Source organism: Citrus sinensis, chromosome 9, assembly GCF_022201045.2.
Source record: "Citrus sinensis cultivar Valencia sweet orange chromosome 9, DVS_A1.0, whole genome shotgun sequence".
NCBI classification, from domain to species: Eukaryota; Viridiplantae; Streptophyta; class Magnoliopsida; order Sapindales; family Rutaceae; genus Citrus; species Citrus sinensis.
The window spans coordinates 11080179-11094954 of record NC_068564.1 but is presented as its reverse complement, the minus strand read 5'-3'; the positions used below and the strand labels follow the sequence as shown (position 1 = coordinate 11094954).

General features: G+C 33.9%; 1 protein-coding gene across 1 annotated transcript; it reads left to right on the top strand.

The window, feature by feature from the left end:
* Nucleotides 1–3480: 3480 nt before the first annotated feature.
* LOC102609066 (calmodulin binding protein PICBP) lies at nucleotides 3481–8751 on the top strand. Its single transcript, XM_006491500.4, has 3 exons — nucleotides 3481–4087; nucleotides 4228–8053; nucleotides 8471–8751. Exons 1-2 carry the CDS (start codon nucleotides 3803–3805, stop codon nucleotides 8038–8040), a joined length of 4098 nt encoding a protein of 1365 aa, XP_006491563.2. The 5' UTR covers nucleotides 3481–3802; the 3' UTR covers nucleotides 8041–8053; nucleotides 8471–8751.
* The last annotated feature ends 6025 nt before the right edge of the window (nucleotides 8752–14776 follow it).

Here is a 14776-nt window from a genome sequence, read left to right as displayed (position 1 = left end):
TTTACAAAATTTGCTATTAAAAAATAAATAATACTTACACAGTGATAATGTTGCATTTATTGAAATCATGATTCTATAACCTAATTATATTAGGATACATTTGACACGTAAGATTAAATTAGACTAATTATTATTAGAATTGGATTGGATTAAGCGATATTATTTTATGTTATCTTTAGTATTGTACCGGATTAGACTATGTTCAATTATATTTAAATAATATTAAATAGCATTCAAATTGATATTTAAATATAAATATTAATTATTCATGAAATTCTATAATAATAATTATAATAAATTTAAAAATAAATTAATAAGAAAATTAAAATATATTGTAAATAATTTACTGGGTAGTCATAATATAATGAACAAATAAAAAAGAAATTAAAAAATTAGATATTTAATTAACTTTTATCAAATATTTAAAAATATTATATAAAATCAAATAATTAATGGTATTATTAATTTTCATGATTATTTAGTATTTATTAGTGATCATTAAATTTACACTCAATAATGTAGTAAATTGTTAAATGATCAATTGTATTGATAAATTAGTAAATAAACAAGTAATGAAATTTTAATCTCAAGAGTTAGTTGAATTTAGTTGAAGTAAAAGTACCAATTTAATCAAATTATAGATAATAAATAAAAAATAAGTTTTAAGTAAATCATAAATAAAAATTAATTAATTAATTAATATTAGGTATAAATAAAAAATAATGATATGAATTAAAGTCTCATAAATGGATTTTTTTTTTAATCCTATTCCAACTAAACCCATGAATAAATTAGACTAACTAATTACATTATTTTAGGATTAAATTTAAATTTAATCATCCTTAGTCCAATCCAACTAAACTTGTCAAAAATAAAATAAATATTTAATCAAAAAATTAGTTTAATCCCATACTTAATTCTACCATCTAAACATTGCCGACTATTATCAAATTGGTTATTTAAATTTATTTATTTTAATTTATCATAAAATTTATAACAATTGTTTTTTAGATCTTAAATTTATAACAAATTATTTTACTTTTGGGGTAAACTATGTTGCAACGGTTACAACATGCCACAACTTTTGTGTTTTCGTGGCTTAATTATATCGTAGTCCTTGACATTTTCATAAAATTAAAAAAAGAATTAAATGATTAAACTTTTATATAAAGTCCCCTACTAAGGATAAAATGACTTTTGAAATAATCTTCTAATTGTTATTAACACTTGAGTCTTGAGTAATGATGGCTGAGAGGGATGCAAATGTCGCAACAATGAGCCATGAAGTATTTAATTAATTACGACAAGACATATGGTTTTTAGTGACGACCAATTACACTGGCACAAGACTGGTAGTGACGATTTCAAAATAATGAAACATAAAATTATTATAAAATCACCGTTGCGAAGAAATTTTCACAATGGATTATTAACTTTCGCCAAAAAAAAAGAAAAAGCAACCATCTTCATTTACAAGAGTATTGAGAAACTAATAAATTTAATATCCAATCACTTTTAATCAAGAATAAGATAATATTGTAAGGATTCACAAGCCCAAATTTCTAAAAATTAAGAAAATGGATAATTTTCAAGAAATATAAAGTTTAAAAACTTTTGAATTATTTTTTAAAAAATTTTTAAACTAGCTTTCTTTTATATTATTCTTTTACTTAATCTTTCTAGATGATTTTGTTATGCCACATTTAGAAATCTAAAATGGCTCTTTTGATTTTTAATGTTAATGTTGATATTTTATAGATAACTAAAAAGTAGTATGTACAAATAAATTAACATGTCAACTAAATACTATAAAGAAAAATGTGATAGTAAAATTTTTGTAATGGTAAAATAATAAAGTGTTACAACCGAATATATATTTTTTTATATCTACTCTTTTTTATTTTCTAATTTTTTTAAACATTGAAACGTTAAAAACTCATATTTTTAATATGTATTTAATTTATTTATTCTATATTAAATGTATATTATATAAAAAAATTATTTATTGTGAGATTACACTGTGCTCTTATACCATCATTCGTTTTTATGATCAAACTTATTAACTTAGTTATTAAAAAATTTAAACAATATAACTTACGTGTGTAAATATTTTAAAACTATTAGTGTTTGTAATTTCCCATAAACATCAGAGACTGCAATGTTAACAGCTAATTAAACAAATCTCTAACCGTTGAGGATTTTTTAGATTAAATCTATTAGCTGAATTAGAAAAGGAAAAAGTTGCGGTACCTTGCAACTGTTGCAAAGTGTCTAGATCCTTTGTTTTGTATAAACGACAACTGTTAATCTGCTAAAGTTACAAAAAGGTGTCGTATAGTCCCACAATTGATAAATAAATCATAAAATCAAGAAGATTGTCATGATGGACGACAGAGGACCACACGATCACCGACAGTTACGCCTCAATTAGCTTGGCCCCACATGGAGCAAATATTTATTGGTCCCCACGTGCAACGCGGTTTTATGTTGCCTTTCCTTTAAATTTTTTTTTATTACATAAATTTCCTTTAAATTAGTTGTGGTCTGGCTGGCGGTCTTAATAAATTTACAAAATTAGAAAAATGACCCAAAAATCCCCATTTTTTACATGTAGCAACACTCCACGGTAATATAAGTTTATTTGCTACATGTAATTTATATGGTTTAATAATATATAATATCATTATATTAATATATATATTTAAAATTTCGAAATAATGATATTATATACTATTAAATAATATAACTTAATAATTTTTTAAATTTTAATAAAGTTTAAAATTTTGAATCAAATATATAAACTATCTAAATCCTCACTTGTTGATTTCTTTTCAACGATTGATAAAATGATGATTAATGGGAGTGATAGAAAGATGCAAGAGCAATGAATGATTTTGAGCATGTATCAATTGTGTCAGAAGAAAAGTTAAGTGTAACACAAAATTTCAGGGCTAATTTGGTTGGAAATCTGACCTTTAAAATTTCAAATAAGAAAAGTTTTACCGTAATCATTTTCCAAATTGAAAAAGTTTTGAGGCCATTTTCATAATTTTTCTTCACAAATTTTGAAGATCGCTAAAATGTGAAACTCCACTAAAATTCCTCCGAAAACCCTATTAAAATTAAACGAGATTCATGAAAACCATCATTACTTTTCAAACCAAAGAGATTAGATTGTAGTTAGTTGAATAATTAGAAAATTCAGTGAGATTTACTCATTCAAATTAGCTTAGTTTTTTTAATACAAGGAAACCCAACGTAGAATGGTTACTTACATCACCAAGTAACTTGTGGTTACCATTTTCTACTTAATTGTAATAATTAAGTAGATAAAATAGCCAATCTTTCTTATCATGCAAACATGTTATGTGCGACCCACCAGATCTAATTAAAAACCTCTCCACACAAAACAATTTCCAGCCTATGAATTTATCACACAACTCTTATTTTACTAAAAAACTTCTCTTTATTTTAATTATCAGTGGCCATTCATACAAGTGAATGAATAAAAATTTTTACCAAACTTTGAAGTCAATTCAACAAGAACAAGTCAGTTCTCACCTCCTTGAACAAACAAGTCAAGGCTTCTAGCGTCTCCTTATCTCAACTAATGCCCAATGCAAATTAAAAGCTCAGATTTTAATATGAAGTAGACAAAACACAAACTTTGGAATCTCTTGTGTTTGTGTCATCTTTTGAAACTTTCCAAGTTTTTAACTTTCCCAGAAAACAAGAATTGCCCATCTCAAATTGATTCTGCAATTCACAAAAGGCAAAATCTCTTCTATTAGAAGAGTTAAGAATGGATTCAAGCAAGATTGAAAGAGAAGCAGATTCTGATAATTGTTCTGAACCTGAGATGCTGTCTATAAGTCACAAATATTCTGAGGATAATGAGAGAGAAAACAGAGGAGGAGGAACAGAGACAAAGAACAAAATGAAATTGAGATCATTCAAGCTGTCTAGATTGCCAAGCTTAAGATCATGTGTCAGACCAATGAAATCACCCTCCAGTGAATGTCCTGGCTTGTTTTCTGGTGCAAGCTCTGAACAATCAAGTTCCTATGCAAGGAAGGAGAGCTTTCAGGCAAGTCATCGAAATTCTTATTCTTATTCTTTCTTGTTCCCTTTATTTTATTTATTTATTTATTTTGGTTTTAGCTATACTTTTTAGAAATTAGAATTCAAGTTGTTTGAAACCAAACATTGCTTGCATTTTCTGGGCAGAAATCAGCGGGTTCGAGTTTCAAGCCAATTCAAAGTCTAGCGAAAATGTCTAGCATGAAATTCAGAAGGCCTTTGATGAGGAAATCATCTGGAGGAACTGACCTGAAGAAGAAAGTGAAGAAGACAAGATCAATCAAGCCTGCAAGTTCTGGAAGATCAAGACTGTTTACAGCAGAGGAGCATGCTCAATGTGATCAGCCTTGTGAATCCTGTTATAGTAGCAATGATCAGAATGAAAAAAGTTCAGATGCTTCTGTGAGAGCTTTTAAAAGAACTGCTACTCTGAGACCTCAGAGGATTTTAACAAAAACAGCTAGTTTGAAATCCAAGAGGTCGTCTATGAAGAAAAGCTCAGAAGTTTCTGTGATATCAGGTCCAAGCATTTACAGAGCAACATGTTCTTCAACTCTCAAAGATGCTAAATTTCCTCATGGCGCGGAGCTTCAACCAGGAGGAAGTGAATCTGAAGGAATTTCAGCAATGAAAGTTTGTAGATATTCTTATTGTTCTCTTCATGGGCATCGCCATGGTCCTCATGGTGCTCTACCTCCACTGAAGCGATTTATCTCATTGAGGAGGCGATCCTTGAAGTCCCAGAAGAGCATGAAACAAGAAAGTTGCTCTGTTCCTAAGGTGAAACGTACGAGGAGCAGAAGAAAAGCAGCTCAGACAAGTCAGATGGTCTTTAATGGGGATTCCACTGATCAAGAAACAGCCCAAGCCGGAAGAGAAATATCCTCTGTTAATAAAAAGGTGTTCAAGGCTGAGTTTAAAGAAGCAGATGGTCATGGCACAGAAAATGTGAATGGTACAATGAAACCTGTTAAATCGAATCCTGAAGCCAATTATGCGAAGAAGGAAGAGAAGATTGCTGCATCCAGCTATCACGATGGAGATGAGAAGCCCATTCTCATTGCTGATAATCACCAAATCATAGATTATGGTTCACCAGAGCTCAAAGATTCCATTCAATTTGATGATCCGTCCTTAAAGCATGATGATGTCATAAGCACCAGCCCTAAGGGAGCTCCAGTGGACACCAAAGTTCACAAAGAACTCAATGGAGATACACTTGCAAATTTGAACTTCGCAGGGTTCAAAGGTAGCTGTGAATTGAACATTGAAGTTTCAGAAGCCCGTACAGTAACCAGGGTAATCAATGAAGAAAAGCCGGAAGATTCTGAGCCAGACAATGATTTACAGGAAGGATTTCCACAATCTGGAGACTCTCTGCTGAATTGTGCTGCTGACCAATCAGAGAAATCCTATATGGGAAAGCCGAGATACATTGGATTATGGGGCCTCATATATCAGCACATGGCATCAGGTGTCGCTGCAGAAGATGAAAATGAGCTGCCTCATAATGGCAAGGAAAAAGCAGAACATGATAAAGACGGATGCACGGTGGCTCAGAAGAATAACTCTGTTTCTGATCAGAGTGCTTCTGGAACTGATGAGGGCAAGGGCATGGGGGATCATAATGCAGGTGACCAGAAGTTTGAACTCTGGCAGAGTGATGCCATTAAGTTGGTACAAGAGGCATTTGATAAAATCCTCTCAGAAATTCCAGATCAGTCATCTCATGATCAATCTGTTACGACTGAAGCAACTTCAGAACAAGAACTCCTAGCAAATAATAAATGTGAAGGTGGACAACAAAGCATCTCAAGTTACGGCAACTGCACCAAAGAGAGTTCGGTACAAGATCCAGAAGAACCACAACTAGAAGCCGATAATATTAATACCTCTGAAGAAGAGAAAACAGCAATAAATGTGGGCAACAAATCTAGACAGCCAATTTCCAAGAACTGGAGCAATCTGAAGAAAGTAATTATCCTCAAGAGATTTGTGAAGGCATTGGAAAAGGTGCATAAGTTCAATCCCCGCAAGCCGCCAATTCTACCCATTGAGGCTGATCCAGAAACAGAAAAAGTTCATCTGAGACATCAAACAGTGGAAGAGAGAAAAAATGCTGATGAATGGATGCTTGATTATGCACTCCGACAAGTTATTTCTACACTAGCTCCAGCTCAGAAAAGAAAAGTAGCTCTGCTTGTACAAGCTTTTGAAACAGTCACCCCACTACCAGAAATTAGTACTCATCTGAGATCAAATGCAACAGCTTTCTCTCATTCAACTCCACTTCAAGTGTCTACTGATTTCTCCATTCAAAGAGGTGACCAAAATGAATCTGGATTGCTTCATGAACCATCATATCCTGAAATAAGTATCGAAGGTGCTATAGACCATGTCAGCAGCCTCCCTTCTGCAGAAAAGCAAATTCCACGGACATGTTCTGAGCTCCAAGAAAGAAGCTTAGGATTTAGTTGTAGTAACACAGCAGTGGGTCCATTGGCTTCAGAAACGACCCCATCAAACTTGAAGGAAGAGGAAGGGGAGACTGCAACTTTCAAAGTTGTTAAGGGAGAAAACAATTCTATTCCCCCAGATGATCAACAAGGCGTAAATGACGTATCTTTGACAAATTCTGAAGAGTCCAGATTGTCTGGTGAACCCTCCTCAAAGCCAGACAACAGCAAGAGCACCTCTAACGGCAGAAAATCCCTTCTGAAAGTCTCAGAAGAAGCACCTTTGACTTCTGACTCAGAATTCCATGATCGTGATATCAAAATCAACAGCAAGAGGCTGGAGACTGGTAATTTACTTAATGCAGCTGGTAAACAATCATGCCAGCCCAAAAGCTTAAGCCCAGAGAATTTCATGGAATCAACTGCGGTTAGCAACGTGCTCTCTTCCACTGCCTTTTCTGAACCGTTGAAGGAACCAAGGACTGTTTGCGGAGAAGAAGCTTATACCCAATACGAAGTCCTCCAAAAGTCTTCTGCACTAGAGGAATCAGAGCCTAGTGACACCATTGACATGGAGCAACAATCCAAGTTAGAAAAACAGAAATACATGAGGCTCTGGTACTTATTATATAAACACATGGTATCAGGTAGCACTGAAGCTGGAACAGAACCAATTTCTGAAGGTTCACACAGGGAAGAACAAGGGAGCAACAACAATGCATTGCTTGGAATGAAAGATGCTGATTCATGCAGGGATTCATTGCAGATGAATCACAAACTGGTGGACAATCAAAATGCAAACTACCAAAAGATCGAATGCGACCAGATTGAAGCCATAAAAATCATTGAAGAAGCAATAGATGAAATTCCTCTTCCGGATATTCAAGATGATCCAATGGATGATCCATCAGTAACAGGCAACATGATTTCAGCGCAGAAGCTCCATGAGAAACACATTGAAGATGGGGAACTTTTCATCGCTACTTCCACTGGTTCTACTAAAGATAGCTATAGAGAATCTAACACCACCAAAGTGGAGAATGATAAAACAGTGGATCCAAGAGAAACAAGGCTCAATTCTAAGAATATCCCTGCCCCAGATGAATCAGAAGAATTTTCAAAGTCATCAAATAAATCTAAGCCACGAGTGCAGCAGAACTGGAGCAATCTGAAAAAGGTGATTCTCCTTAAGAGATTCATCAAGTCATTGGAAAAGGTGAGGAAATTCAACCCAAGGGAGCCACGATATCTGCCGTTGGAACCTGACAAAGGAGCAGAGAAAGTTCATCTCAGACATCAAAACATGGAAGACAGAAAAAATGCTGAGGAATGGATGCTTGATCATGCACTTCAGCAGGTGGTAGCTAAACTAACTCCAGCTCGGAAAAGAAAAGTAGAACTGCTCGTAGAAGCTTTTGAAACAGTCACTCCTATGTTGGAAGTTAAAGTTGGTCAAAGACACAGTCCTGCAGTATCTCCTCAGCGGAGACTCATAAATGCCTGAGATAGTCCATAAGGTAATAATAGCACACTTTTCTCAGTTTTTTTCTTCCATTCACCTGTCTGTATGAGGCAAGAATTATGTTAGTTGCAAGATAAGCTCCAAACCAACAAGGAATCCAAAAAGTCATTCTTCTTAAAGGCTTAAAGCCCTTGGATAGGAAAAACATATATCAGTGTGAAGAACAAAGTTTCATTAATAAACAAGTCATTTACTTAATGCCATCAATCTGAATTAATTATCCTCGAACAGTTGAGAGAAGCTCAACTTCAAGGTTTTTCCTCAAGCTCAGAATTAGTATAGCTTCCAAATGTAAGATTGATAGAGTATCAAATAAAAAGCAATTCATCTTTTATGTTGAGTGATACTTTGATCTCATGGTCGATTTATCTACATTGATGGGGCTTTTCTTCTATGTAAAATGAATGTGCAGGAACAGCCAAAGCAGCAACGTGTTGATGATCATTTAAGACGGCTCCACGGCTATGGGTTGAAGGGGATGTGAACCTTAGTGAAAAAACTAAGTTTTATTGAAGGCGATGTGAAATGAAAGCAGTATAGCAGATAGATATGAATCATTATTCAAACAAGAAGAATACTGAGTTATGATGTTTTGTAAATTACATAGCTTATATCATAGTATTTAGGATAATGATTAGAAATGCTACAATGTAGTTTTGAATTTTGGAAAGCAATAGATGAAGTTTTACCCTCCTTCCTGTCTCTGTATAGATTATATAGCTTCTGGCAACTTAAATACTGCTTAAGCTAAATGGACTGGATGTTGCTGCATAATGAGAACAATAGTCTTATCAGACTGAATTAGTGAGACTGAGAAGATGTTATCTAATTAGTAAAGACAAAAGTCGTACTGATAAGAAAACTGATGCTTGAGCTCCTTAAAATAATTTTAGTAAATAAAGGAAAAGTTTCAAATTCATACTTACATAACAGTATTTCTGCAAGTTAAAAGTATAATATTATAATTGGGCTATCAGCACCAAAGAAATGAAAAGTACGAATAATCAAAGCAACTTCAATTAGTTGAAGGGAAATACTCAAGCAAGATGACACTTTCTATGAATAGAACTGCAACTTCCTAGAAACTAACATGGACATCAACTCATCTATTAATTGAAACTGGTCATCTTCTGACATTACAATGCAGACCATCATGGAATGTACTATCCATTTAATCACATTGCGATAAGTCTTCACAGTATAAAACCCACCAACCATAAAAGAAATAAATGTCAGAGTTAGTTTGTTCCTGACCAATAAGGGCTTCATTAATCATTGAATGATCTGCGTTTGCAATGAGCTGAACAAAATGATATACAAGATATCTAAGTTACTTTCTTTTGGCAACCAGGTTGTCATTCACTACAAAGTCACTACAAACAATGCACAAAATGTGTGCATTGTGGTTTGAACCTTCCACAAATAATACTAATTGGAAATATGGTAGAAATTAAACATCATACAAGTTAGGCTTTGTTTAGTATTGAGGTTAGACAGTTATAGCTTAAAAGCTACAACACTAGTGTTTAGTAAACACTTGGTGTTCTAGTTTCGAAGTCAAACTGATTGTAACCTACACTTGTATGTTAAAAAATTTATAATATCTTTACTATTTTATTCAAAATTATCATTTCAAAATTATATTTATTACACAATATCAATTTTTATTTCATTGTTACAGTATTTTCAACAGTACCTGTAGCTTTGAAGCCAATACTAAATAGGGCCTTAATCAAGTTCGCATATGGTAAGGAAACGAGATAAAGTCTAAGAAAACCAGAAAACCAACGTATTTTCTATTTTGTTAGCTTTCCTGACATTTAAAGTGATCATAACTCGTCTGCCCTTCAGCGTGTCTAGTCTTAGCACAATGACTGTGCCTTTTTCTTCATTTAAAATTGTGAGTTTTAAAATCAGTTTGTTTTGCTACATATAACCTGACATTTAAACTGGAATATTGTAATCATGACATTATCCTTAAGATGACTTCACAGTGATCACAAACAGAAAACTGAAACCAAAAAAATTATCAGCAATCAAAGTTCTTTAATTCCACACAAGATGCTTAATCTGGTTTCTTTTTCCTTTGTTTTGGAAAAAACAGATAATATTACTAATTACCTGGACAAAGCACAGGGGAAGCATATTTAATGCAATAAAACCCCGAAAATGACTTGAAGAACTTCCTAAATTTGACCTTCTGGCACAGCAAACAAAATTTTTGACCTTCCTGACTAGAATACACAAAAGTTTCATACATATGCATGCTTATAATAATTTTGAACATACTACTACTCAAATTTGTATGGATATAATTATTAAACATCTATAGAGCTCTGAATTTGGACTTACATAACTGTGACCAAAGGAAATCTCTGACAGCAGTGCTGCATAAGATAGCATCCAGCATAACGGATACTTTTAAAGAAAGCACCTTCAAGAAATTCATTGTAAACATTTCTCATATAAAAATACTACAGATGACACTGCATAACTGCATAACTAATTTCAAATAAAACCCAACTATAGAAAGATAATTCATCACTAGCTGACACTACATTAGAAGCCATTGACATAGGAAAAATGGCTCATAATACATAAGCAGAAATGAAAGACAGGCAATATATCAAATTAAACAAGCATCAAACATCAAATATCATTAGAACATTGCATTACAGCTAAGCAGAAACTAATCATTGCTGACACGACAAAACCAAGAATCCAACCAAAGGAACAACTTCAAAATGCAAAAGCTGAATACTAAAACTCTGATATTGAATCATAGCAGCTTTGTTCAATCATTTACAATGGCTCTCAACACATTTTCATGTTTTGAAATTGTTCTATAACAGCATCATTTAAAATACTTCTAAATACATCTTGTTCAATATATACAACTAGGTTATCTTTTATCCACTGCTCTCCAATCTCATTCCGCAATTCAGTCTTCGAAAAATTAGTAGCTGATAATGCTCTCTCTACAGTAACAGTGACGACTGGAAGAATCAAAGCCAAAGTGACCAGTGAATAGCCAACCTTAGAATCAAAGCCAAAGTGACCAGTGAATAAACTGAGGAATATACCTTATCCTTTTCAGTCTCAACCAATTTCTTTGCAAGATCACGAATCCCTTTCAATTCTGAAAATTCAGGGCTAGATTGCATGTCCAAGATGTCAGTGTCAGGTTGACGTTAAGTGCCATGATCTCTATAGCAGAAAATTCTTTTGGATAAAATCCTGCAAAGATTATAAGCTTTTCCTTATAGGAAGCAGCAAATGAGTCATTAGGAGATAAACACGCCAACAAATAAGGAACTCAACGTTTCTCTTTTCTCTCGTCAAGACGACTATTTAGCTCTTTAAGTTGAATGTCTAGAACACTATTGAATAACTCAACACGATAATAAGTCAACTTTTTGATCTATTGAGTCTTTCATCGCCCATGGCATCCATAGGAGGGCGGCCAAATGAAAACTTGCCAACAAGAGCCAGTTTAAAAGCTTAGCGATATCCCGAACTTCCTCAGCAGAGAAAAGAACAGCAGGTTCACCTCTATGTAATCGGACCGGCTTAAAAGGGATTGAAGGAGTTGCAAAACCAGCCACAGCATCAACAAAGGATTTTGGAGGTCTAGAAGCGGCATTAGGGTTAAGATGTTAACTGGGTTGAGTGTAGAAGCGTTTGATGGCTTGAGGGCATTGGAGGGGCAACAATTTGGTGGGTTTGAGTTGGGGTAACGGGTTTGGGTGACCACACCAGAGGGATTCTCATTAGCAGTGGGGCACAGCCACGAAAGGTGGCTGACACAAGTGGCTTATTGGTTGAGTGAGGGGGCTGCAAAGGTTTTATGTGAGGGGCCGTGGGCTGACTACATGTAGTGGGTTGAGAAGGGATGAGGTCAGAGTGACACGATCGGCAAGGGGCTGCAGGAGCGTCAAATCAGCCAAAAGAAGGATGTTGCGCCAGTGTGGAGGCTGCATGTAGGCGCAACAAGGGCTGGGCCACAAATGAAACATCACTGGAACTAGAGTTTGCATTTGCGAATGCCACATGCCTGATCAGGTGAGGCTGGTGATCAAAGGGTGGCAGTGTGGTGGTGCAGAGAATATTAGGGGGGCAAGAACCAGCTCAATCACTTGACCTTTTTGTCTAGGTAACGGATAATCACAATCATTTGCTCCTCCAAGTCAAAAGACTCATCAATTAAAATAGAAAACGGTAACACTTACAGTTTCAGTTAAAGCAGTACTTACAACACCTTTTTGGATCCCTGTGATGTCAATTTAAGCTTTTAAGGAGTTCTTCAAGGAAAAAGCTTTGATATCCTCATTTTGAACGGCAAGAAATTGTGGAAGCTCAAGGAAAATGGCCCCGAAATTTTTTTTGGAAAACTCCTTGGTAGCTTGAATCTTGAAAACTATCTTGGTCGATGAATCTTAAATTCATCCTCAAAGCAAAATGCAAGTCATTGTTGCAAAAGAAATCAGACACAGTCAATAGCAGCATTTAACATTGGTTTAGAGAAACACACCTGAATACGTTGGTTTTGCTTCATTAATTCTTCACACTTACCCCAAGTTTGGTTATGAGAACTTAAGGCCTCCAACATGTTTCACAAACTTTCCTTCTTTTTCCAGTTTGAAATTTCTTTACTGGCAAAAGAATCCCCTCCCACTTGATCACCATTTTCTGGTTTGAACAGATAGCAATATAGGCAAAATGCAGCATCTTTCGTTACGCTGTATTTTAACCAAGTCCGAAATTCATTAAACCAAGCAGGCACAAAGCGCCTTTGAACTCTCCAAATCTTTTGAAGGGGAAATTATGGTCTCTAGGCTGACAAGGACCCCTCTGCAGATGTGCTTTCCGAACTTGGTATTGAATGCTAACATTATAATCGGAAATAAGAGGTCACAGACCAGGATCGGTAGGAATTTCTGGCAAATCAATTTTGACTTCAGTTGACTCACAAGCATCTACTTTCCCATCGCAATTTGGCGGCAATTTTCTTTTTAAGCACCTCTCCATAACTATTTTAAAATAGAGTTACACGTCAGACATTTATCCAAGTTAGTTACTGAAAAAACACAACACCGCCACCGCCACCGCCACCGCTTAACAGAAAGAATCAAACAAATTCATAGGCAGCAAGCAAATGCAATACCTGCAGAACATATCCATTCAACGAAAAAAAATTAAGAAAAAAACTAGCCAATAAAAGCATTACATACGCAATAACATGTCTCGTAAGCATTTAATCAAACACTTGGCATATATCACGTAAGAAAAATGAATTTTGGAAACAAGCATGTACCTGACAAATGCCATTATTTAGTTGGCTATTAATCCCCAGTTGAAATTTGGGATAAAAAGGCTTCGGTTCCTTTTTTTTTTTTACCCCTTGAAGGGAATTTCAATGCAATTGAATTAGCTGACAGCCTAGCGTTTTGCAATGGGTTCCATTTTCGTCTCTACATTTCAGCTCGTAAGAGAGTATCTCTTCACCAACTTCACTTGGAGAGGTACCGCGTCTTGGTCGCTTGGATAGTTCCCGGGTAGGGATCCGATTCTACCTAACCCGGGAAATTTATTTTCTTAATTTTTTTGAAAAGAAAAATCACAGTTGAAAAAAATAATTAATTCCACATTTATCATTTTGCTTTAAATTTAATTTTACATCATTTTCTTTAACTAGTTTTATAACTTTTTTTTTATAATTAGTTTTTACAAAACCAAAATTTTTCTTAATTTTATCTTTTAAATTAGTTTTTCAAAAAACGAATGCTTGTATAATTTTTTTTATAAAGTAAATAATCATAAAGTTTAATTAACTTTTTTGCTTGTGAAAAATATAACATAAACTAATCTCTGAAAGAGCATGTAAATATGTTTCCAAAAATAATTCTATATTTAGGATCTCAATTCTTGTATGATAAAACTAAAAAGTCCTAGTTTTTAGTATTAAAAAAAAATTCTTTTCAAAACCTTTTAAGTATTAAAAAAATCATTATTTTATTCATATTAGTAATTTTTTTAACACTTACATTATATTTTAGTAAGATTATAATTAAAAATCTCTAGAGACTTGTCTTAATGTAGTCAATCTATCGAAATTCATCTTCATATAATCTATTAAAAATCGAGACATCCCTTAATATGATAAGTCTGTCAAAACCTACCTTAATATAATCCATTAAAGTCCATCTTCCAAGTTATAATCATAGTCCATTTGAAATTGGATTTGTTGATAATGTTGACTTTGGCTAGTTCTTAAAAGGAGAAAATGGACAGAAAGATTCAACCTCCTCCGGTAACTCTGCCAATCTCCTTAACCCTATTCCAATTTGCTGCACCTACTGTCCCTCTACCGAGATGCTTTCCTAATTAAGTTTATAATTTTAAAAAATACTAATATAACAGGCTTGAATACAAAGCCAGAATTAAACAAAAGAGCATTAGTTTTTAATTTGAGCCAACACATGCTCCCAAATAAACTTTTTTTTTTTTAAATACTGGTTACACATCAGATTACTGTATTGCACAAATATTTACAATTGCTATATAACAGATATTACACTAATATTTAAAATCAGACATACATAACTGAGATTTACATTATTACATTAAATTATATGGAGTACATACATAAATAACCCTCACAGACGAGAGATGTCCCTACTCCACTCGCATGAGAAAAACTTATAAATATTTAGCCCCA

Bases quoted from the DNA above. Each gene is read 5' to 3' on its own strand.
- LOC102609066 (XM_006491500.4), top strand. From the start codon at position 3,803: ATGGATTCAAGCAAGATTGAAAGAGAAGCAGATTCTGATAATTGTTCT. The intron at 4,088-4,227 runs GCAAGTCATCGA...TTTTCTGGGCAG, and splicing joins CAAGGAAGGAGAGCTTTCAG to AAATCAGCGGGTTCGAGTTT.